The sequence below is a fragment of the Eptatretus burgeri genome, chromosome 2 (assembly GCF_056783735.1).
Source record: "Eptatretus burgeri isolate ZD-2024b chromosome 2, Ebu_testis_v1, whole genome shotgun sequence".
NCBI classification, from domain to species: Eukaryota; Metazoa; Chordata; class Myxini; order Myxiniformes; family Myxinidae; genus Eptatretus; species Eptatretus burgeri.
In genome coordinates this window covers 124,863,877-124,886,376 of record NC_140962.1, presented here as the reverse complement: position 1 = coordinate 124,886,376, position 22,500 = coordinate 124,863,877, and the positions used below count along the sequence as shown (strand labels likewise).

Genomic DNA, 22,500 nt, shown 5'->3' with positions numbered 1-22,500 from the left:
ATTGTTGTTATTGTACAGGAAGTTAATTGCTCACATAATTTAATTTTCATTTTCTTTTTCTTCATGATTTAATGTATGATATATATATATATATATATATATATATATATATATATATATATATATATATATATATATATATATATATTGTTACGGTTGTGGAAATTCACAGATCACCATTCAGGTTCCCCAGAGGTCAGTTATTTCGGTAAGTGTGTGTTCCAGGTTAGATTTCCCCACCAATGTATAACGGGAATTATTCGTGTGCCGGGCTGTGCATCTTCAGTTCATCGTTATTCTGTCTCTATCTTTTATTTTAATAACGACAACAATAACAACGACGACAACCCACGGCCGTGTTTTACGGTGATCTCCACCATGTCCGCGTGAGGCCGGTGATTTCTACCACGTCAGCGTGCAAGCATGACTTGCAAAACGGATCAAAACGGCGAGAGGGGCGGAGCCAGCAGGGGGTGAAGGGTCGAAGGTGAAAGAGCAAGCACCCCCCCCCCCCAAACCCGATAAAAAGCCGTGCTGAAACGCCTGGAGTGAGAGTTGAGTTTGGAGCCTGCAGTCGAGTTGAGTGTTGGAGTCCCGACAGTTGAGTTCGGAGTGTTGGAGTCTGGAGAGTTGGAAGAGCGCTTGAGTTGGGCGCTGGACTTCGTGGCTTGCAGTCGGCGGTGGAAGTGGAGAGACACCCCGTTGGGAGCTGGAGAGTCCGGAGTTCGGGCAGTTGGTTCACTGGCGCAACCGGGAGGCCTGAGGCGAGAACCATTCCCTCCTCCAGCGCGTCGTCGACCAGACCAGGCCGCAGTGGAGGCCGGACGACCAAGGGAGCCAGTCGGGGGTCCGGGCACAAACATCGAGGGTCGCCGAACCAGGACCCAGCGAGTCACCACGAGGGTGGCCAGGTGGCTTGCTCGGTCTCTCGGAGCCCCTTCGGTCATCCCGGCTCTGAGCAGTTATAAAGGCTCGCGAGCCCGGTTCTTTCTTTCTGGGGTTTTGCATGAAAGTCTGTGGCGCCTTGTCCATAAGTAACAAACTGATTAAGTGCATGTACATAATAAATAGACCGGCTGTAGGTTTTTGCTCGTGTCTTGTCCCCATCCCCCCATTCATTGCATATGTGCATTGAAAATAAATACCCCCATTGTTTGAATGTTCACCTGCTCGTTGCGTCCCTTCCTCCATTGACTGCCATAATTGCGTTCGGGATATTAGCTGGCTGATTATAAGTCGATAAAACGGACATCTGGTCTGATGGGACTTGGCAATATAAAACCACTCGGCAATCGCATACGGAACAAGCTGCTTAAGCGGCTCGTTTTCGTGCAGGTCCCGTTGACGTATAAACTCCGGGCATTTTTGTCCTCGCGAATAATTAAGTACATCGACAATTCGGCGATCGACCCTGTAGCGCATGGACAGAAGGGTCGGCTGGTTTATGGTGTGTTAAAAGCACCTGTAGCTAGGTTTCGGCGTTGATCCGGAATCTGCGACTAGATTGCCACGTTCGGTGGGCGCGCACGGCCGCAATCGGGCTAAAGGCGGTCGTCCGCACGCCGGAGTGGCGAAAATCTACAACAATATATATATATATATATATATATATATATATATATATATATATATATATATATATATATATATATATATATATATATATATATATTGTTATAGCTGTGGAAATTCGCAATACACCATAAAGGGTCCTTAGATCAGTTATGACGATAAGTAATTGTGTAGTTAGATTTCCCAACCGTTGTTTAGAGGGAATTTCCGTGTTCACCGAGCTGCGATCCTTTGAGTTTGCCGTTTTTCTTTTCTCTGTCATTATTTTGGACCAATAATCCCCCAACAACTCAAACGCCACCACCTTCGCCTCTTTACCTCCACAACTCCATCCCGCAAACATCGCTTCACCGCCATTATCAAACGACGCCCGCCAACAACCAAACTCCCACCACCTCCGCCTTTCTACTACACGTCGTGCCATGGGCTGTGAATGCGTTCCTTTCGCCTCAAAAAGCAGATCAGGAAGGCTTCACGCCCCCATTTCATCCATCCAATGACCGAGCATTGGGTAGTGTAGCCCCGCCTCCGAACCCGCTGTGAATGCGTTCCTTTCGCCCCGAAAAGCAGATCAGGAATGCTCCACGCCCCCTTCTCATCCGCCCAATGACTGAGCATCGGGTAGTGTAGCCCCGCCTCCGAAGCCGCTGCGAATGCATTCCTTTCGCCCCGAAAAGCGGATCAGTAATGCTTCACGCCCCCTTCTCATCCGCCCAATGACTGAGCATCGGGTAGTATAGCCCCGCTTCCGAACCCGCTGTGATCCAGAAATTTACATATACGCCCCTCCCCCAGGCTATATAGGCACAAGCATGGCACAGCTCAGGGCGGGAAGTCAAGTGGAAGTCAAGTTGCGCAGTACGTCGGCAGAGAACCAAGTGGGAGCAGTGGAGTGGCAGCGGTGGAGGGTCGGGAGATGAAGTCAAGTTTACAGTGTCGGCAGGGCAGTCGAGTCAGGAGACGGAGCTCGAAGCCGACGGGAAAGGCAGACGGGGAGCGCTGGAGAGAGCTCGCCGACCACGCCAGGGGCACGAAGCCAGGTGCAGCTACGCTGACATTGCGGCTTGCCCGCCATCATGCCACGAGGGCGCGGGTAGGACCCTTCGGTCTCGTGGACCTGGCCGCTCATCCAGGTTCCACGTGCATTAGGCCCACGGGCCCATTCTGACTCCCTTGCCTTTGAGGGGGTCTTTCGTTTGCTTTTGTGTGAATACGTGTTGTGGCGCCGTGTCTTGTAAAGTAGAAGCTGTTTAAGTGCATGTAAATAAAGCTTTGCTTGTAGTCGGTTGTAATCCTTGCTTTCATTGCTTTGATTGTTATACGTGCATTCCTACTGTATGGCTGTGAATACGTGCTTGCCTTGTCTGAGTGTGGAATAAATGTACTTGTCGAACTGTTTCCCATTTCGTTGCGTCCTTTCCTTTGTTTGAAAGTTCCATCTTGCATCATGGAAGGAATTGGTAGAAGGGTGTAAGCACCCGGTAAATAATCACGTCCGTCGGGGCCGGCGATAACACCGCTCGGTTAGCACTGAAGAACGGAACGGAACGCTTAAGCGGTTCGTGTCCTAGGCCAGCCAGCGGCGAGGTACGATCGCCCGGTTAACTACCCGCGCAGGTACTTAGGTAGGTCGAGTTTGGCGAATAACCCTATCCTGCGTGGGTGGCCGATTGGCACGATTGTGGTGGGGTCGAAAGACCCACCCGTGACTAGCTCCTGGCGATAGTTCCAAGGAGGGTCACGACTGAATTGTCCGTTCCAGTGGGCGACGCGGTCGCGATTTGAGTTATGTGGCCGATCGCATGCTGGGCGGACCGAAATTCGTAACAATATATATATATATATATATATATATATATATATGTATATATATGTATATATATGTATATATGTATATATATATGTATGTATATATATATATATATATGTATATATATATGTATGTATATATATATATATATAAAAAATATTGGATGCAGCAATGGCTGCTCGTTGGGAAATGATGAAATCTTGTTTTATATTATTTGGTTGTCTCTTTTACAGCTGTAATCTATCTGATTTCAGATTATGTAGATTTATGTATCTTATGCTCCTAAAAATAAAACTTCATTATAAACAAACTTGTTACGATCAATGTTCAGTGGTTCAATTATCATTTTTAGTAATGTATGAATGGAAGGCACCATGTTCATATTTTGTTAAGAAAACAAATACACATAAAAGTCCATTCGGACCCTACAGGCTCCTTAATGGCTAGTTCAATTGGAAAATATTCTTCATCACTAAACCAGAGATACTATTGTCATATTGTCAGGTCAGGTTCGATCTGTGACCTGCTACAGGTACCATGTAAACCTGTACTAACCTGTTCCATGGTCGGGTTGTCGGCGACTAAACCGTCTCCCCCACCAGGTTTTCTGGTGAGGAGGGTGTTTGGATATGGACACCCAGCAGGATTAAAAACAAAACCTGTCAAAGGGCGGAGGAGCTCCTTGTGAGCCAACGGCCATCCATATCTAGTGCCCAACTGTGTCTGTGGACGTCCTCCTGCAGTTGGGTCACTTCTTATTAGGAGGTTGGTGGCAGGATTTGCACTCCGGCCACCGTAAAACCCTTCATTCCGCAAAACGCAAAAACGCAAAAAAATCTGAAAACCCACTCCGTGGGAGTACCTCCTGTGCAGCTTCCCTTCGCAGGGCAGCTCACCGGATGACGGGATTGGGGCAAAGCCTTCGGGACCCCCAATCTTTGATAGGAGGGAAACCACGGGGTAACATCCCTGGGTCAGATTGCGGGAGAGTGTGTCGGAGTGGTGCTGAGGTGTCGTCCACCAGACGGCGGTCTCCTTGGGTTAACCTGAGGCGGTCCCTTCGGGTGGGTGCCTGGAATGTCCTATCCCTAAGAGAGGATGATCACCTGTCTCTGTTATCATCTGAGCTCAAGCGTTTGGACATCGGGATTGCAGCTCTCTCTGAGGTTCGGAGACCGGATTGCGGCGAGATAATGGTGGGTGGTTACACCTACTATTGGTCTGGTTGCTCTGATAGTTACCATACCCAAGGAGTTGCTGTAGCTGTGTCCAATAAGCTGACCCCAATGATAATTGAGGTAACACCGGTCAACGAGCGTATTATGAGATTAAGGATTCGTCACTCCTTAGGTGTCATTTCCCTGGTCTCTGTTTATGCTCCGACTGAGGCGAGTGATCTCACCGTGAAGGATGCATTCTACGCCACGCTCGAGTCTGTGGTTGATCAGTGCCCCAGACGAGATACACTTCTAGTCTTGGGGGATTTCAATGCATCGACTGGAACTGATAGGGATGGTTATGAGGTGTGTGTTGGTCCCCATGGGTCAGGAACTATGAACCAGAATAGCACTAAGTTCCTTGACTTTGCAAGAAGTCATGGACTTAGGGTGGCTGGTTCATGGTTTCAGCGCCCACAAGCTCATCGCTGGACTTGGTATTCCAACGCTGGCGGTGTGGCAAAGGAGATTGACCATGTCCTCATTGACGGTCGTTGTAGGATGATCCAGAACTGCAGGGTCTACCGGAGTGCTCAGTTCCTCAATACTGACCACAGGCTTGTTGTCGCAACTCTAAAGCTGCACCTTAAATCCTGGAGAATGGTACCATCCCAGCCAAGGCTGGATGTTGCCAAGCTCAGGGATGAGAGAGTCGCTGAGGAGTTTGCGAACAGGCTGAGTGGACACTTGGGGGGTCTGGGTGCTTTGGGGGGTCCTGAAGAGTTGTGGAGCGCCTTCAAGACCACCGTCCTTGATGTTGCCGGTGGATACCTTGGAGCTCACCGCAGGGCAAAGAAGAATTTTGTCTCTCAAGGGACACTGGATACCATTGACCAGAGTCGCAGGGCCAGGCTGAATGGCAGAGCTGAGCTGTTCAGGGAGCTGAGGCGTAAAACTGTACGTGCACTGAGGGTGGACAAGGAGGCCTATGTGCGAGGAATCTGTGAGGGGGTAGAGCATCACCTGTGGACAGGTGATTCTCGTCCCGCTTACAGGGGAATTCACGCATTACGTTCATCCAAGCCCATCCCTCGGAGCACTGCAGTTCGAGCAGAGAGTGGTAGGCTCTTGACAGAGGAGTCTGAAGTGAAGGCCCGCTGGGCCGGTTACTTTGAGCGGTTGTACCAGGCTGATCCCCCAACTGTCGTGTTGGACGTCAAGGGTGTTACAATCCCTGTTGCTGACCCTCGAATCAACTGTGGTCCACCTACACTTGTGGAAACACGGGCTGCGGTGAACCAGTAGAAACGGGGCAAAGCTCCAGGGATCTGTGGCATCCATGCCGAACTTCTCAAGGCTGGTGGAAATGCTGGACTCGTGTCGTTGCATGCAGTTTTGTGCTCTGCCTGGAACACAGGCATCATCCCAACTGACTGGAAGAGGGGCCTTGTTGTCCCTCTCTGGAAAGGGAAGGGTGATCGCCAAGACTGCAACAACTACCGAGGGGTGACGCTGCTCTCAGTGCCGGGCAAGGTCTTTGCTCGGATAATTCTCGATAGGGTTCGCCACCATCTGCTTGAGCACCAGCGTCCAGAGCAGTCAGGCTTTACACCAAAGAGGTCAACGATTGACCGTATACTTGCACTTCGTGTCCTCACCGAACGCAGATGAGAGTTTCGGCAGGGGCTGCTTGCAGCCTATGTTGATCTCTGTAAAGCGTTCGATTCAGTGAATCGGGATGTCCTCTGGAGGATTCTTGGTCTTCGTGGGGTGCCACCAAAACTGATCGATCTGATGTCTGAATTCTACTCTGGTACTGAGAGTGCTGTGAAGTGTGGTGGTACCATCTCTGACTTATTTCCAGTTGTTACTGGAGTTCGTCAGGGATGTGTACTTGCCCCCACACTTTTCAGCACTTGTATGGACTGGATTCTAGGGAGGATGTCGGAGAGATCAAGTTGCGGTGCGTCATTTGGGAATGTCAAGATCTCGGACCTTGACTTTGCAGATGATGCAGTCATCTTTGCGGAGACTTTAGACATCCTCTTGGGGGCCCTCGAGGTGCTGAATGAGGAGTCGGAGCCGTTGGGATTACGGGTTTCTTGGGTCAAAACTAAGATCCAGGCTTTCGGTGACATCTTGGATGCTGCTGTCCTGTCTGTGTCTGTTTGTGGTGAGGATGTTGAGGTCGTGGAGAGATTCACTTACCTTGGCAGTGATATTCATGTCTCTGCTGGCTGCGAGTCAGAGGTCAATAGACGTCTGGGTCGGGCCTGGGGAGTCATGGATTCACTGGATCATGGGGTGTGGCGCTGCCGGTACCTGTGCGGGAGGACGAAAGTCCGAGTCTTCAGGTCCTTGGTACTTCCAGTCTTGCTCTATGGGTGCGAAACTTGGACTCTGACCAAGGATCTGAGACGGAGACTTAATTCCTTTGGTACCAGGTCTCTTCGGAGAATCCTTGGCTATCGCTGGTCGGATTTTGTGTTCAACGAGCAGTTGCTGAGAGAGACTCGGATGAGATTTGTTACCTGCATAGTCCGTGAGCGTCAGTTGCGGCTGTATGGACATGTGGCTCGTTTTCCTGACTCTGATCCTGCTCACCAGATTCTCTCAGCGTGGGAGTCTCATGAGTGGAGGAGGCCAGTGGGTCGACCACGTGCCTCATGGTTGCAACAGGTTGACCATCATCTCAAGGAGATGGGGATGGGCCTGGCATCTGCCTGGGGGATGGCCAGACGGAGGCCCCTGGAGTACCGGCGGAAAGTGGACGCAGCGACGTGCTGTTCTGGCACATGCTCCCATACCTGACCTGACCTGACTATTGTCATATGTGTAATTCCTATGTTCCTGATTTATTTGGAATACCAGTTTTCATGTCTGTCACACCTGCTATCCACATTTCTTACCTTTTAATCACACCGATTCAGAAGATTGTGAAAATATTATTCCTGATTTACAATCTAACGACAATGCAAACAAAGACCAACTGACAAATTTGCGATTTGATCTGTTTAACATCCAGGACAATTGTTGGGGTAAAGAAGAACTAGACCCAGTAATAAATTTTTTTTTCTGAAAAATACTTATGATTCCCAATATTATAATTATGACAAATTTGTTGATCAATCTCGTGACATAGACCCTCAGAGCATTTTTTATAGTGTACACTTTAATTTGAGAAGTCTTCAAAAGAATATTAACTCCACTATTGATTTTCTAAGTATTCTCAACTTTCAATTTAATGTCATATCATTGGTGTCTCTCAGACATGGCTTAAAGATACTAACACATTATTGCAGATTCCCGATTATTCATTTGTATGCAAAAGTAGATGTGAGAAGGGTGGTGGAGGAGTAGCAATGTGTATCCAAAACACATTTGTGTATTTCAAACACTAGTGCATGCCCGTATGTGCGTGGCCGAACGTGCGTGGCCATACGTGCAAAAAAAAAAAAAACTTTCAAACCGCATGCCACAAACAACAACCACACAGGCCATTCCTTCACTCTTGCGTGCCCGTATGTGCGTGGCCGTACGTGCGTGGCCGTACGTGCAAAAAAAAAAAACTTTCAAACCATGTGCCAGAAACAACAACCACACATGCCGTTGCTTCGCTCTCGCGTGCCCGTACGTGCATGGCCATACGTGCAAAAAAAAACAAAAACATTTCAAACCATGTGCCAGAAACAACAACCACACATGCCGTTGCTTCGCTCTCGCGTGCCCGTACGTGTGTGGCCGTACGTGCAAAAAAAAAACAATTTTTTTTTCAAACAACCACACAGTCCGTTCCTTCGCTCTCGTAAACGACGACTGGATTGGGGCATTGTGTTTATCAAGAGATGCGCAGAAGAAATCGATAAATTATGATAATACAGTAAGTCATCACTATCCGGAAGTCCGTACGTTGTAACCCATAATGGCGAAGGCGCTCTAACTTGGCCATAACTTGGGAACCACTTGTCCCATTAATTTCAAACCTTTTGAAAGGCAAACAAACAGAGATTGCTGGAATTATAGATAGATAGAAGATAGATACTGTGGGTGCAAAACGCCAAGCAACGTGTCCTGTCATTGGTAACTAAGGCACCCTTTCCCTATCGGCTACGCCTACGCAGCAACGTGTCCTGTCATTGGTTTGGTAAATAAATGGCCATAACTTGGGAACCACTTGTCCGATTAATATCAAACCTTGAAAAGGCACATACTCAGGTCCCCAGCAATATAACTGGCAAGTTTCAATTCGATTGGATTGTCGAGAAACAGCGGTCACAGAAACACACACACACACACACACACACACACACACACACACACACACACACACACACACACACACACACACACACACACACACACACACACACACACACACACACACACACACACACACACACACACACATTGCTGGAATTATAGTTAGATGTAAGTACATCTGAAAATCATGGAAAAAACAGGGCTGGTCTGATCTCCACCAAATTTTGCATACGTGTTCGTAGTGCCTCAGGTCAGGTCATACGCACAGGGAAAAAACCGTAAGTTGTCTGCCCCCCGCCCCCGGGTTTTTCACACTGGTGTTTTCCTACTCTTTCATCCTGTGGAATTGTTTGCCAATGTTTTTTTCCCCATCATTTATACCATGGCTTATTTATACATTTGATATCATTATACACAATCAAACATGTATTTTGATATGATTTCATTGTTTGTTTTTTCCGAATTTTATCTGTGTGTGTGAGGGCTTTCCCGCTCCAAGCTTGCCTTTTTGGATTCAGCCTCCGTCAGTTACTCCAATTTCTTCTTCTTCATACCTGTTGCTTTTCTTGAAGGAAATAAATGTTCTTTTGGTTGATTGATTGAAAAAACATTTGGCAGTTAAAGAGCACATCGACTGATCAATGGTCAAGTGTCTCTCACTATATATACTGTAGTCCAAGAGTTGTGGCACTTTTAATTACACTTCATAGACCAAAAGATTTGAGAGTGGTTTCTGACCCATAATTTTGTGCTGAATACAAAAATCCATTTCGTAATTGCTGCATCCTCTGCATTTTGGGTGAAAAAGCCATTTTTAGTTAAACTTGTAACAAATTTTCTCTGAAAACTGAAAAATCGTTTTTATTTACAGATTTACTGAACAGAAAGCTCTATATGCAAGTGAAGCATCAAAGTGAAGGGATTGACAAGGTCAACACAGCCACATGATAATAATACATGACTAATTTTCCATTGTCAAAAAATAATTTCCCATTGTGCTGATAAAAAGCTTTGGGCTGGACACATAGACTCCTATAGAGAAGGACTGGAACCTCACGATCTCGGGGTTTGTAACTTGAGTCTAAAGGATTAACTTGAGTCCAGGGCTAAAATGACTTCTAGAAGGGCAAGAGACACGATCTCGGGATCCATATAGGGGTTTTTGAGGACGGCGAGTTCAATAGTATCATTTTCAACACCACCTGAGGTCATCTTCAAGGTCAAAATGTCATATTTCAAGGTCAAACTAGAACTGCCACTTTATAACTGCTGGCAGTGATGACCGGGTACCCAGTCCGTCCGCCATTGACACAACTGATACAACATGAGACTTAAATCATAGTCGCAAAGTTTCGCATTTATCGGATAAGCGGTGCCAGAGAAAACATTATTTAATGGTGATACAACCACAGGCCTGCTTCGAGACGGCGCGGAACAGACGAGTTACGAACCGGGCAGCACAAAGCGTTCAATTTCCTTATTACTGGCGAACAGATTCAAATAATTAAATAATTCTGGCTGCCAAACCGCATGACCGATCAGGTTGAAATTTTAAACGTTTGTTTCGCATGTCGGCTAAATTACAAATGTGAAGTTTCGTATATATAGAAGCAGTGGTTCCAGAGTAAACATTAATTAATATTTATCCTTCAATCCAAGATGGCGGCCAAACCATGTGACTTATGACGTCATAATTTTCAACACATGTGCAAACACGAATGTAGACGATAAGCGCAAATTTTCGCTTCGCTAGGTTAAGCAGTTCCAGAGAAAACATTATTTAATATTTTTCTTAAAACCAACATGGCTGCCAAACCCTGGGCCCGATCGCGTTGAAATTTCAAACCCTCATTCCGCATGAGCGTTCCACCATAAACTTGATGTTTCACATTTATTGATGCAGTAGTTCCAGAGTAAACATTAATTAATATTTTTCCTTCAATCCACGATGGCTGCCAAACGTTGCATCGTACCTCAAAAAGGGGGTGAGAACTTTTTATTCGTCATGGAGAGGCGGTCATAGTGGTGGAGTTTCGCCTGGATCTGTTCAGTCCTTTCAGAGAAAAAATACGCTTTAAAGATATTATTTTTTAATCCAAGATGGCTGACGAACCATGTGACCTATGACATTACAAATTTAAATTCTGCTTCCAACTGGGTATTGGAACACGTTTCTGAAGTTTCGTGTTAATCGGGTAAAGGTGCATTTTTCTATCCAAGATGGCCGCCAAACCATGTGACGTGGTGACATCATAATTTTTACCACGCATGCACAGACAAAGGTAGATGATAATTACAAATTTTCGATTCGTTTGGTTAAGCGGTTCCAGAGAAAAACATTATTTAATATTTTTCTTAAATCCAAGATGGCGGCCAAACCATGCGACTTATCAATTTTAAATTAACAAACTTATATCGCCTTCCTGTCCTGAATATAGTTCTGAAATCTCCCTTCATTGGGCCAACGCTTCTGGAGAAGAAGATGTTTGAAGGTTTTCGGGTTTTTTCAAGATGGCCGCCAAACCATGTGACCGATCAAGAACAAATTAACAAACTTGAGAAAGGACCTCATGGGGAATATATGTGTGAAGTTTCGTCTTAATCTGTCTTGCCCTTCTGGAGAAGAAGATTTTTAAAATTTATTCATTTTCAATCCAAGATGGCTGCCGAACCTTGTGACCAATGATATCATAAATTTAAATTCTGCTTTCCATCGTCGACCCGAACAAGTGTGTGAAGTTTCTTGAAAATCGGATAAGGTCTATTTTTCTATCCAACATGGCCGCCAAACCATGTGACTTCTGAGGTAAAATTTTTTTACCATGTATGCAGACTTGAGGGAGGAAGGTAATTGCAAATTTTCGCTTCGATGGCTTATGAAATACCAGAGAAAACATTATTTAATATTTTTCTTAAATCCAACATGGCGGCCAAACCATGTGACGTATCACTTCGAAATTAACAAACTTGCATCGCATACATGTCACGAATATAGTTGTGAAATCTCGCCTTCATGGGACCAGCGCTTCTGGAGAAGAAGATGTTTGAAGGTTTTAGAGTTTTTTCAAGATGGCCGCCAAACCATGTGACGATCAACAACAAATTAACAAACTTGAAAGAGAACATCAGGGGAATGTACGTGTAAAGTTTCGCCTTAATCTGTCCAGCCCTTCTGGAGAAGAAGATTTTTTTTTTAATAAACACCAAAAAACAAGATGGCGGCCGAATTACGTCATCGATGACGTCAAGAAAAACATTTTCGTCAGTGATTTTAGGCGTAGATGATGCTCAGAATTTTTCAGATTTTTCCTATACGGCGTTCTACTTGACGAATTTTCACCGGTATATCGCTTCACCTATGACGTCATGAAAAATCACACGTATTCCCCATAGGGAGCTTAGTAAAATGTATCAAGAGAAAAATTTTTCCATTGCACGGTTTCCGAGATACAGATGTCCAAAGTTTATCGTTTTTTTCAAGATGGCGCCCGCACCACATGACCAATGACGTCATAATTATAACGTGATTGTGCTATCAAAAAAGATACATACTGTGGTGCAAATTTTGTGTCGATCGGACTTAGTATCCCAGAGAAAATGATTTTTAAAGCGAAAAAGGGTGCAAAATGCCGGCGGAAAAAGAAAAATAATAATAAACAGAAGAAAAACAATAGGGTACCCTGTACTGACAGGGTACCCTAATTACTGAATTTTGGTATTTTTTGCCCGTTTTTGTGTCGAACTCATAAACGGTGAGAGATGGCTAATTGTAATAAGATGCAAGTGTGTAGAGCTGTCAAACTTTGATATTTATTGTCATATATCGTATTACATAAACATTATAAGCATGTCACAACACTATGCCTATTGCAACTATGTCTATGTCTATCACTAGTTGGAGAGCTTTTCTTGCCTCCTGAGGCATCCCAAAACTTTTTCTTTGTCACTTACATTGAGGACATGAGCTTTCAATAGAATGTTAGCTAAAGTAGTACATGCAGCATTACTACTAGCTAAAGGTGCATCTACAGAGGATAACAGCTCGGCAAAATGAAATCGGCAACGCATTTTAGTCTTGTCATACAAATTATAGGCATTATGTACAAAAAAGACGGTTGACAGAGTCGGCACACTCAATCCACCTCTATTCAAATTATCTAGAAACTCAGATGACACCTCGTTACCATCTTCATCATCAATGATCTCCTCCATACTAGTGCTATCGCCATATTTATGAACAAGGTGTCCGGCCAAATAAACTACTTTATGCTTAAGTGCATCGTCAGACCCCAAGAGATCCTGAGTGTCTTGAGGAGTAATCTCGTCAATGAGTTCACTTCGCTCATCTGGATTTATGGAAGTTGTACAGTTCTTGTCACAATCAATCACACGAGAACTAGATTCGGGCATAATGTCATGCTTAATGAGTGCAAATTTACAATTTTAACTGCAGCCATAATGTCAACTATGTCAATGTAGAAGTTTCCACCGCTTCTTTATCTGGCTTGGCCGAAAAACTTTTCCAAGGCTTCATCTGCAAATATAGCAGGAAGAACGTAGTCAAACTCTTTCTCTGCCAGAAGATGCAGCTGTGACAGAAGGAAGGTGAAATGAGGAAGCTCGTGTGCCTCAGTCATCCAACAGAGCTGGCTTATTACAAGCTGAAGAATTTCCTTGCTTGTGCATTCATAGATGTTTACCTGGTCAGTTATGGATCTAATCTGGGACCATTTTGAGAGCAGGCTGTTCTTCTGCAAAGGAAAAAGTCGTTTGGGCACCTCAATGCCATCTTTCTCAACTCTATTCAAGAATAGAAATCCAAAAGGTGAGTGAACTTGTTGGAAGTGAAAGAACTGCTTGACAGTTTGTCCAGTAGTATCTGTTCTTGATAGGTAAAGGTTTTCCTCGTCTTTTATGACGTTAAAGCCAGGAAAATAGGAGCTGATTTTAGCACAGAAGTGGTCGAAATCTTGGATATTGTCTGCAGCCTCATCAGCTGCCTGCATCTTCTTTGCTCTTGATTCTGACGTAGAAGATGATGTTGGGCGTGGGGCTGAGGTCAACTGCTTCAAAGCTGATTTCGGTACTCCAGGAAATATTGATGGGGGTTCTTTGGGTCGTTTGCAACCCCTAACTGACACCCAATCACAATTGAAATGTGTCTTACAAATTTCGATCTCCTTTAAGCACCTCAAGCTTTCTTTCTCATTTGGCATTGCCAATATCCATCTCTCCCTCTCCTCAGGATATTTTGGGAAGGATATGACCTTTACATAAGGCGTTCCATCATAGTTTCCTCTACAACCAAAGCGGCTGCAACGACGTGGCATATTGTCACCAAAGCAGTAAACAACACAAAGATCCTGTGAGATCACCAGCTGGACAGTTTCTGAAAGAGAAACAAACATAACTTACATTAGTTAACGATGATAGAAATCAGCAAGTAGGTGCAGTAGGTGCACAATGTCATGTTTTGTCATAGAATTTACAAAAGTTTTCCTCTTTGAGTTAGACACAAAAACGGGCAAAAAATACCAAAATTCAGTAATTTGACCTTGAAATATGACCTTTTGACCTTGAAGATGACCTCAGGTGGTGTAGAAAATGAGACTACTGAACTCACCGTCCTCAAAAACCCCTATATGGATCCCGAGATCGTGTCTCTAGCCCTTCTGGAAGTCATTTTAGCCCCGGACTCAAGTTAATCCTTCAGACTCAAGTTACAAACCCCGAGCATGGGAGGTTCCAGTCCTTCTCTATAGGAGTCTATGGCTGGACAACATCATTCGTGAATCACTTAATGCATATTTTTATGAGCAAATACAACCCGACGCTTCACTGACGTGTATCTTAAGGGGAGGGGGAGAAAGAGGGAGGGAAGGGAGGGGAGGGCAGAGAGAAAGGAGGGGAGGGCAGAGAGAAAGGAGGGAGGGGCAGAGAGAAAGGTGGGAGGGAGGGGAGACAGGAGGGAGGGGTGGGAAAGTGAGGATGGTGGAGCAGGAGGGGTGGGGGAGTTAGGATGGGGGAAGAGCGAGGAAGGGGAGGTAGGAACGAGCAGGATGGAGAGAGAGAGGAGGGGAAGAGGTAAGTGGGTCGGGGGAATGGAATTTGGGAGGAGGTAAGCATGAGGGGAGGGGGTTCTTGACTTGAGTTTGGTAGGGGGAAGGGGGAAAGTTGGAGGGAGGGGTTCTCCCCTTGCGTTTTGTAGAGGGACTTCTGGAATAAGGGTGGGGGTGGGGGTGGGTAGTATGGGATTGAACGAAATGGGGGAAATTATAGAATACATTAAGTCATCACTATCTGGAAGTGGTGCGTGCCCGTACGGAATGTTCACATGCATTCCACGAATTATCTTTTGCATTGAAGTAACAACTGCTGTGATACTTACACACAAAGAGTTAATTAAAATCCAAATAAAAATCAAGTTTACCTCCCTGTCTTTGCTTGCCATGACATTCGCTGCCATGACCATTGCCACTCCTACGCCACGGTAACTAAGGCACCGATCCCCATCGTAACCGGCACACGCACGTGATGTCATCGTCGGCCGGCCGCGCACCGGCCTACGCAGCAACGTGTCCTTTCATTGGTTGGTAAATAAATGGCCATAACTTGGGAAGCACTTGTCCGATTAATATCAAACCTGGAAACGGCACATCCACAGGGCCCCAGCAATATACCTGGCAAGTTTCAATTGGATCGGACCAGTGGTTGTCGAGAAACGGCGGTCGCAGACACTCATACAGACACACACACACGCACACAGAGAGATTGCTGGAATTATAGATAGATTTTATAGAACGCAAAGAAGATTTTCGGGTTTTGACAAATCTCGTTTTTTTATTATATTTTTTGGCTTTTGCCTTGGCTTGGAGTACTGAAAAGTGATCCTTTTCTAGACAATCAGCTGAACAAACGAGCAAGGCTCTCATATATAGCCTAAGAAACTTTTGGGGGAAGATACTCCAACTTTAGTTTTGCATCTAAATGGTGGGACGGACATTTTCTTCCATATCACCCCGAGATAGAGAGTGCATGTGTATTGTCTGATATAAAATTGGACTGCACAGAAACACAGGAACGAAGTTATAACAAAAAAAAACATGATGAATCCGGTTGGGAAAACTTTGCTTTAAACTATATATAAAAAGAGCTCGGTCTCAGTGTGCTTCCGTCCCTCCGTCCCTCCATCCCTCCCTCCGGCTGTGTGACTACATGTCTATTATTTAAGTATTATTGCAATGTACTTTTTTGACCCTCAAGACTGCTGAGACCCCTTAGACCTTTGAAGACCCTCTTAGACCCTGAGGACTCTTCAGACCACAAAGACCCCCAAGACCCCAAGACACTGTGGTGAAAAAGAACTCAATTCCCACAAGTTGGATCAGCATACAAGCAGAGAATCTTTAATTTCGCAGATACGGAGGAAGAACATTCAATGATTCACTGAAACATTTGAATGGACTTCACTGAAACAGAAGCCCGAAGCAATTCTTCTTATGCACAATTTGACATTCCAAAGAATGGGAGGGTGAGAAGTACTTGGCAAAAGAAATCAAAACTGCAATACGTGTCCACTTTGGGTGGGAGGGGGAGAATGACACAATCATGGCAAAAGTTTGCAGTGTTATCAACCAGGTCACCCTGTTTCTATGCAGCAAGCAAGACCTTTTTCATATTAAGATATTCCTTTTATCAATATGTCAGTCAAAAGACTCTTGGGAAAAGGGAAATATTACTGACAGCCAATTTGACAATAGTACAAAAATTAAATTTATAAAGTACCAGCAACAATTATAATTGAGAGAACATGAATATAATTATTTTTCTTCCACATCCCCCCTTTTTCTCATATCAGGAAAAATTTGAATAATGATATTACACATGATCACCATACCCCATTCTGAGAGGCAAAAAGATATCCCAAACACAAGTTCAATCAATAATGGCAGCGAGCACTCATAGGAGAAGAATGCTGGATGACAACCATTCCAATCGTGCCCCAGACAGGTTAGTGAGTGTGTTTCCATTTAATTCATGGCCTGTTCATCAGCAGGTGTCACAAATCGAAAAGATGTGTGACCCGAGGCCAGAAGATAAGCAGGTCATGGTGTCGAAAGAGCAGCACCCAATGGGAAACACAGTCTCGGCACTCTTTGAGCTGCAAAGAAGGTAGATCTTGGCAGGTGCGAGCCTCGGCCTGACACTGGGTCGCAGATGACACTGGCTTGAACGAGACGAAAAGGACTCCAGATGTGACCCAGAGATCAGAGCAGCAATTTGCAAGTGTGGTATTTACCTCTTTCCCCCAAGCAGGCACCATGCAATGGCAATGTTAAGTGTTTGCCTTGCCAGGGTTTGACTTGTCCAACCTTCTCTTCAGCGGGGTTTTTTTTTTCTTTTTTCTTTCTTTAACATGCTCATCTTATCTCCTCTGGAAGGGGGTAGTGTCAAAATCAGGTGTTGATTGCCGAATCACCCAACAAATCTGGTTTCTCCCCATTGTCCAATCGTTTGGTGGAAGTTCTTCCAAAGCTTCATTGGACAAAATCATATACTGCAAAGTTCAACTGCTCTCAACACTCCAAAACAAACAAAATCAACGTGAAGCATTTAACGTACATAACATGTGATATCAAAATTTTACCCTTTCCTTTCCTTTTCTTTTCACACCTAAACAACATGCTAAAATAAAAAGAAATCTCAGTTGTATGTAAAGGTACAAGAAGTACCACTCACTTAATCAAAAATCACGTACTTGCCCAATTAATCAGAAAACAAATAAAATAGGTAATATTTTAAGTGTCTTGTGGTGTCATTGCACTCTTTTCAATTACATAATTCTTACTCTGACCGATTTAACATTCATTTCACATGCTAATGCCTTCTGTACTCGGCATGATTCATGTTTATCCTTTTTGTTTGTCTGTCTTTCCACATAATGTGGAGGAATTTTGCTTAAACTACAGTTTGGCCAGTACCAGCTACTAATCAGTGAGAGCAATACAATTACAATACATGGTACAATTCCTCTTTCCCTGAATTGATTTCATCATTGCTGTTGGTCGAGCCATTCTTCCAGCCATTCTTCATTATGGTTATGTAAATACCATGCTGATATCCCTTATGTACTGATTTTCCCTTACAGTGAAATTATAATTCCTAATATATGCTGTTGACCAATCCGTCAATCATTTTAATAACATAGTCCCTCCAATATTATGTAAGTACTTCAACTTAATATATTATCTCGATTCAATTATCAGCAGCTTTTTTTACCCTCAATTAATAGATCTACAGTGATTGATAATATATCAATCAATCAATACAAGTTATCAAAAACCAATGGTGTACCTTACTGTGATATAACCGATCATTCACATGTGTCCCAAGTTACTGGGTTTAAATCATACTGCTTTTCCAAAAGTGCAGACACTACAACACTTATATGATAAAGGTTTCTCAATTTGTGATTCCAAAACAAAACTTGATATTAATTACAACCAAAAGAAACATGATGGTTCGAATACCATTAAGAATTATAATGGAGAAAAAGATCCAATGAACACAAAGATCTTGTGCTTCCATTGCTCTCAATGAGTTCTTTTTTTCTTTTATGAGCTGAGTCTGAAAGTAATGAACTAAGATATCGTACACACCTTCCATTAGTTAGTAACTGTTCCCCATGTTTATGCGTGTGACAACAAACCCGGTGCATGCAAACATTATCACGAGTATCACTACAATACAGAAAAAAGCACACCGGTAATTCAAAGCTAGGTTGTTGTCATGACATTAATTAACAGGAATAATTAAACAAGTAGCATGGTTATCATTGTAGTCACAGGGTGATTATTTTGGAAGTCTTTCTCGGGACTCTCAGCTCTGCGAACTCCCCCATAGTAGGAGTTCCATGCCGCTCGGCCTTGACATTTTTCTGCAGTGTGAGTTGCCGAGCTGCGGACCACACTTTGGCTGCAGAGCGTCCATTTGCATACATTTGGGAACAAAACTTGACAACATGGTTAAGAGCTACAAAATTTCTCCAAACAGTTTAACTTTAAACAATACCAAATGCTAACGTTGTTTCATCGATCTCATGAGCTAAAATTTCTTTTTATGGTCAATGGAGCTAAAATATCTCGAAAAAATAATCTGTAACAGATCTTTCTCACACTATCCGGAATTCCATCAACATTTTAAATCTCTGACATTGTCCATTTCTTTTATCCACTTCTCTCTCACCTATACAGTAAAATGCTGCAATATCCCATCACACATACTCGAGCCATCTAATCACTTGCTCTGACCTTTTAAATACAAATCCATTCCTTGATCAAAACAAATATATACAGTTTCAACCTCTGCTTTAAACAGGTGTACAACAATTGTCAAGCCATTTGTCAAAGTGGAGTCACCAGGCGAAAGGCACTCAAAATTGCAGCTCTAAACACCCGGTCCATGCATGTAGCTTTCTCTTTTGGAACCTCCACCATTTTAAATCAATATAATATGTCGGTCAAAAGACTCTTGGGAAAAGGGAAATATTACTGACAGCCAATTCGACTATTGTACAAAAATTAAATTTATATCGTACAAGCAACAATTATAATTAAGAGTGCATGAATATAATTATTTTTCTTCCACAACCCCAAACACCCCAAAGACCCCCAAGAACCAGACAACCCTCAAGAACCCAAAGACCCTGACAAACCCCAAGACCCCAACAACCCCCTAGACCCCAAAGACCCCCAATACCCAGATGACCTGAATGACCCCAAAGACCCTGAAGACCCCTAAGACCTCAAACTCCCCCAAGAGCCCAAACACCTTCATGACCCTGAAGACCCCAACAACCCCCTAGACCCCAAAGACCCCCAATACCCAGAAGACCTGAATGACCCCCAAGACCCTGAAGACCCCTCAGACCTCAAACACTCCCAAGAGGCTAAACACCTCCAAGACCCTGAAGACCCCAGAAGCCTCCAAAGACACAAACACACCTAAAAGACCCTGAGGACCCCAAAAAACCCTAAAGACCCTGAAGATCCCAATGACCAAAAAGACCCTGAAGACACCAAAAGACCCTGAATATCTCGATAACCAAAAAGACCCAGAAGACCCCAAGGACAATAAAGACCCTGAAGACCAAAAATACCCAGAAGATGCAGCAGACTCAGAAGACCAAAAAAGACCCAAAATCACTGAGGACCCCAAAGAGCCAGAAGATCTAAAAGACTCTGAAGACCCAAAAGTCCCCAATGACCCAAAAGTCACCAAAGACCCAAAAATTTATGAAGACCAAAAAGATCCCGAACACCCAAAAGCCCCTGAAGACCCCAAAGACCCAAAAGCCCCAGAGACCCCAAAACTTCCAAAGTCCCAAAACACTCAAAATCCCCAAAAACCCAAAGACGCCAAAGACCGAGAAGACCCCAAAAGAACCAGAAAACCCTGAAGACCCAAAAGTCACCAAAGACCCTGAAGACCCAAAAGTCACCAAAGACCCTGAAGACCCAAAAGTCACAAAATACCCTGAAGACCCAAAAGCCCCAGTGACCCAAAAATCCCCAAAACACCATAATTTCCAAAAGACCCAAAAGTTCCAAAATACCCCATGGACCCAAAAGACCCCTAATACCCTTTAGACCCCTTAGACCTCAACACCATTTTGACCCTTTGCACCCTTCAGACACATTAGACAGGTAAAAACATGTATCGATGGTCAGGATGCACATCAACTGTTCTCGGAGTGAGTCAATACACGCTAGTGAAGTTGAAGCAGAAGCTGCAGATTTGACCACATGTGCAAAAATCCCCAAACCGGAAGTGAGTTTCCTTCTGCATCCATTTTCTCCACCCTATATGTACCCCTACCCCTCATTCCTCCTCACACCGATTATTTGTTGAAGTGTCATATTTTGACCTTCAATTCTGCTGTTGGTGTTTCCCCTCTCTCTTTACTATTCCTTTTGTCCTCTTGCATCCTGATCCATTCAGTGTTATAGCTCTTCCATGAGCTTTGACTATGTCTACCAAAAAAATATAAACCTCCATTGATGTTCTTGTGATTGATTGATGAACCCCAACAATTTCAACATGTCATTTATAATTTGTCAAAGCTTACTTATCATCTTATAATGAATGACATTTTTAAGAATGTATGGACATGCCCATCTTGCAAAACAACACGTTTTTATAAGCAGCCTTGAATTCGGGATTTTTTGCATAGAGGAAAGGGTTAAACATTGAATTGAAGTAAGCAAGCCATGAGACCAACATGAAAAGTGTATCTGGAATACAGAAATCACATAAAACCAGCAAAATATTTACAAGAAAGAAAGGAAGCCAGCAGATTATGAAAACCCCCATAACCAGACTCAATGTCTTCAATGCCCGTTTCTCACTCATGGACATTGTTCGGTTCTTGGTTTGGTCCTGCAGGTTCTGCTTGTTAACTCCAGGATGTTTATCCTGGTGAAGAATCATCTTCGCCTGAAAGGAGCAGGAACACTTTAGTTTTTAGTATATTGATGGGTGGATTTTGTTATTCTGTCTCTCTGTCTGTTTATTTATCTCCTTCAGGTCACAATTTTAAACTGATCTTCACGAAACCTCACCACATGGTGGAGTTTGTCAAAAGGAAGAAGCATATTTTGAGGTCAAAAGGTCAACAAAGGTCAAAAACTTAGGTGACATTTCTAAAATCCTCAATTTTCATCCGATTGACTTGAAATTTGAAGAACATTTATATTACAGGTCAATGAATTCAACGAGCCAATTATTTTTGAGACCAACATGGACCAAAAGGTCAGCATAGGCCCAACGTCAACAACTAACGCAGTTTTTCTAAAATCCTCAATTTTCATTCCGTTGACTTGAAATTTAAAGAGGAGTTGCATATTTGATCATTGAATTGTACCACCAATTATTTTTGAGATCAAATATGTTTTATGGATTTTGCAAGTATCATCCGCTGCATGACGTCTTCTTGTTTTGTTTCCATCTTCAATGTTAGTCTATGCAGAATCGTTTTGATGAGACTATGAATTGTAATTAATGCTCCACCACACATCTGCCTTCCCTTCCTCTCACCTCACACTGCCTTCGCTTCCCCCACCCCTCCTCACTCTCCCTCCCTCTTTGCTCCCCTGCCCTCCTCTCCTTTCCCCTTCACCTCTTCACTCTTCCCCCCCCCCGCTCTTTTTATCCCCACCCCCCCTTTAGTATTCTGATCAATGAGGCGACGGGTGGTATTTGCAAGCATACTGATAAGTGTGTGTGTGTGTGTGTGTGTGTGTGTGTGTGTGTGTGTGTGTGTGTGTGTGTGTGTGTGTGTGTGTGTGTGTGTGTGTGTGTGTGTGTGTGTGTGTGTGTGTGCGCGTGTGCACGTGTGTGCGTGTGATGTAACTCCAAATCGTCAAAACCCAGCAGCCTGACACTTTGCTTGCATACTATAAGAACTCCAACGAAGTGCTTGAGTGAAAATTGGGTGTTTGGGTTCATGAAAACACTCTTTTAGAAGATAATCAATGGCCTTATTTATTTATTTATAGCGAACGCAGTGAGCTTCATACTTAACGTGTGCACATGAGAGAATAGGAAACAACAAGAACAACACAATACCCTGGCTATTTGGAATCCGTGTCGTTCGCTGTGATCTTTTGCTTCCGGTTGTTTTTAAACGCTGTGCGGTGTATA

General features: G+C 44.0%; 2 protein-coding genes across 5 annotated transcripts in view; one reads left to right on the top strand and one right to left on the bottom strand.

Annotated features, from left to right (window-relative positions):
- LOC147032997 (uncharacterized) overlaps positions 1-22,500 on the top strand; it is a 161,583-nt gene that overhangs the window by 70,162 nt on the left and 68,921 nt on the right. The gene's annotated exons all lie outside the window — the stretch shown is intronic.
- The window catches only part of LOC147032998 (beta-1 adrenergic receptor-like), a 12,419-nt gene continuing 9,609 nt past the window's right edge, over positions 19,691-22,500 (bottom strand). The window contains exon 2 of the mRNA XM_085871103.1: positions 19,691-21,294. Coding sequence (XP_085727229.1) covers positions 20,953-21,294 — 342 coding nt within the window. The 3' untranslated portion in view covers positions 19,691-20,952. The remainder of the gene's footprint in view (positions 21,295-22,500) is intronic.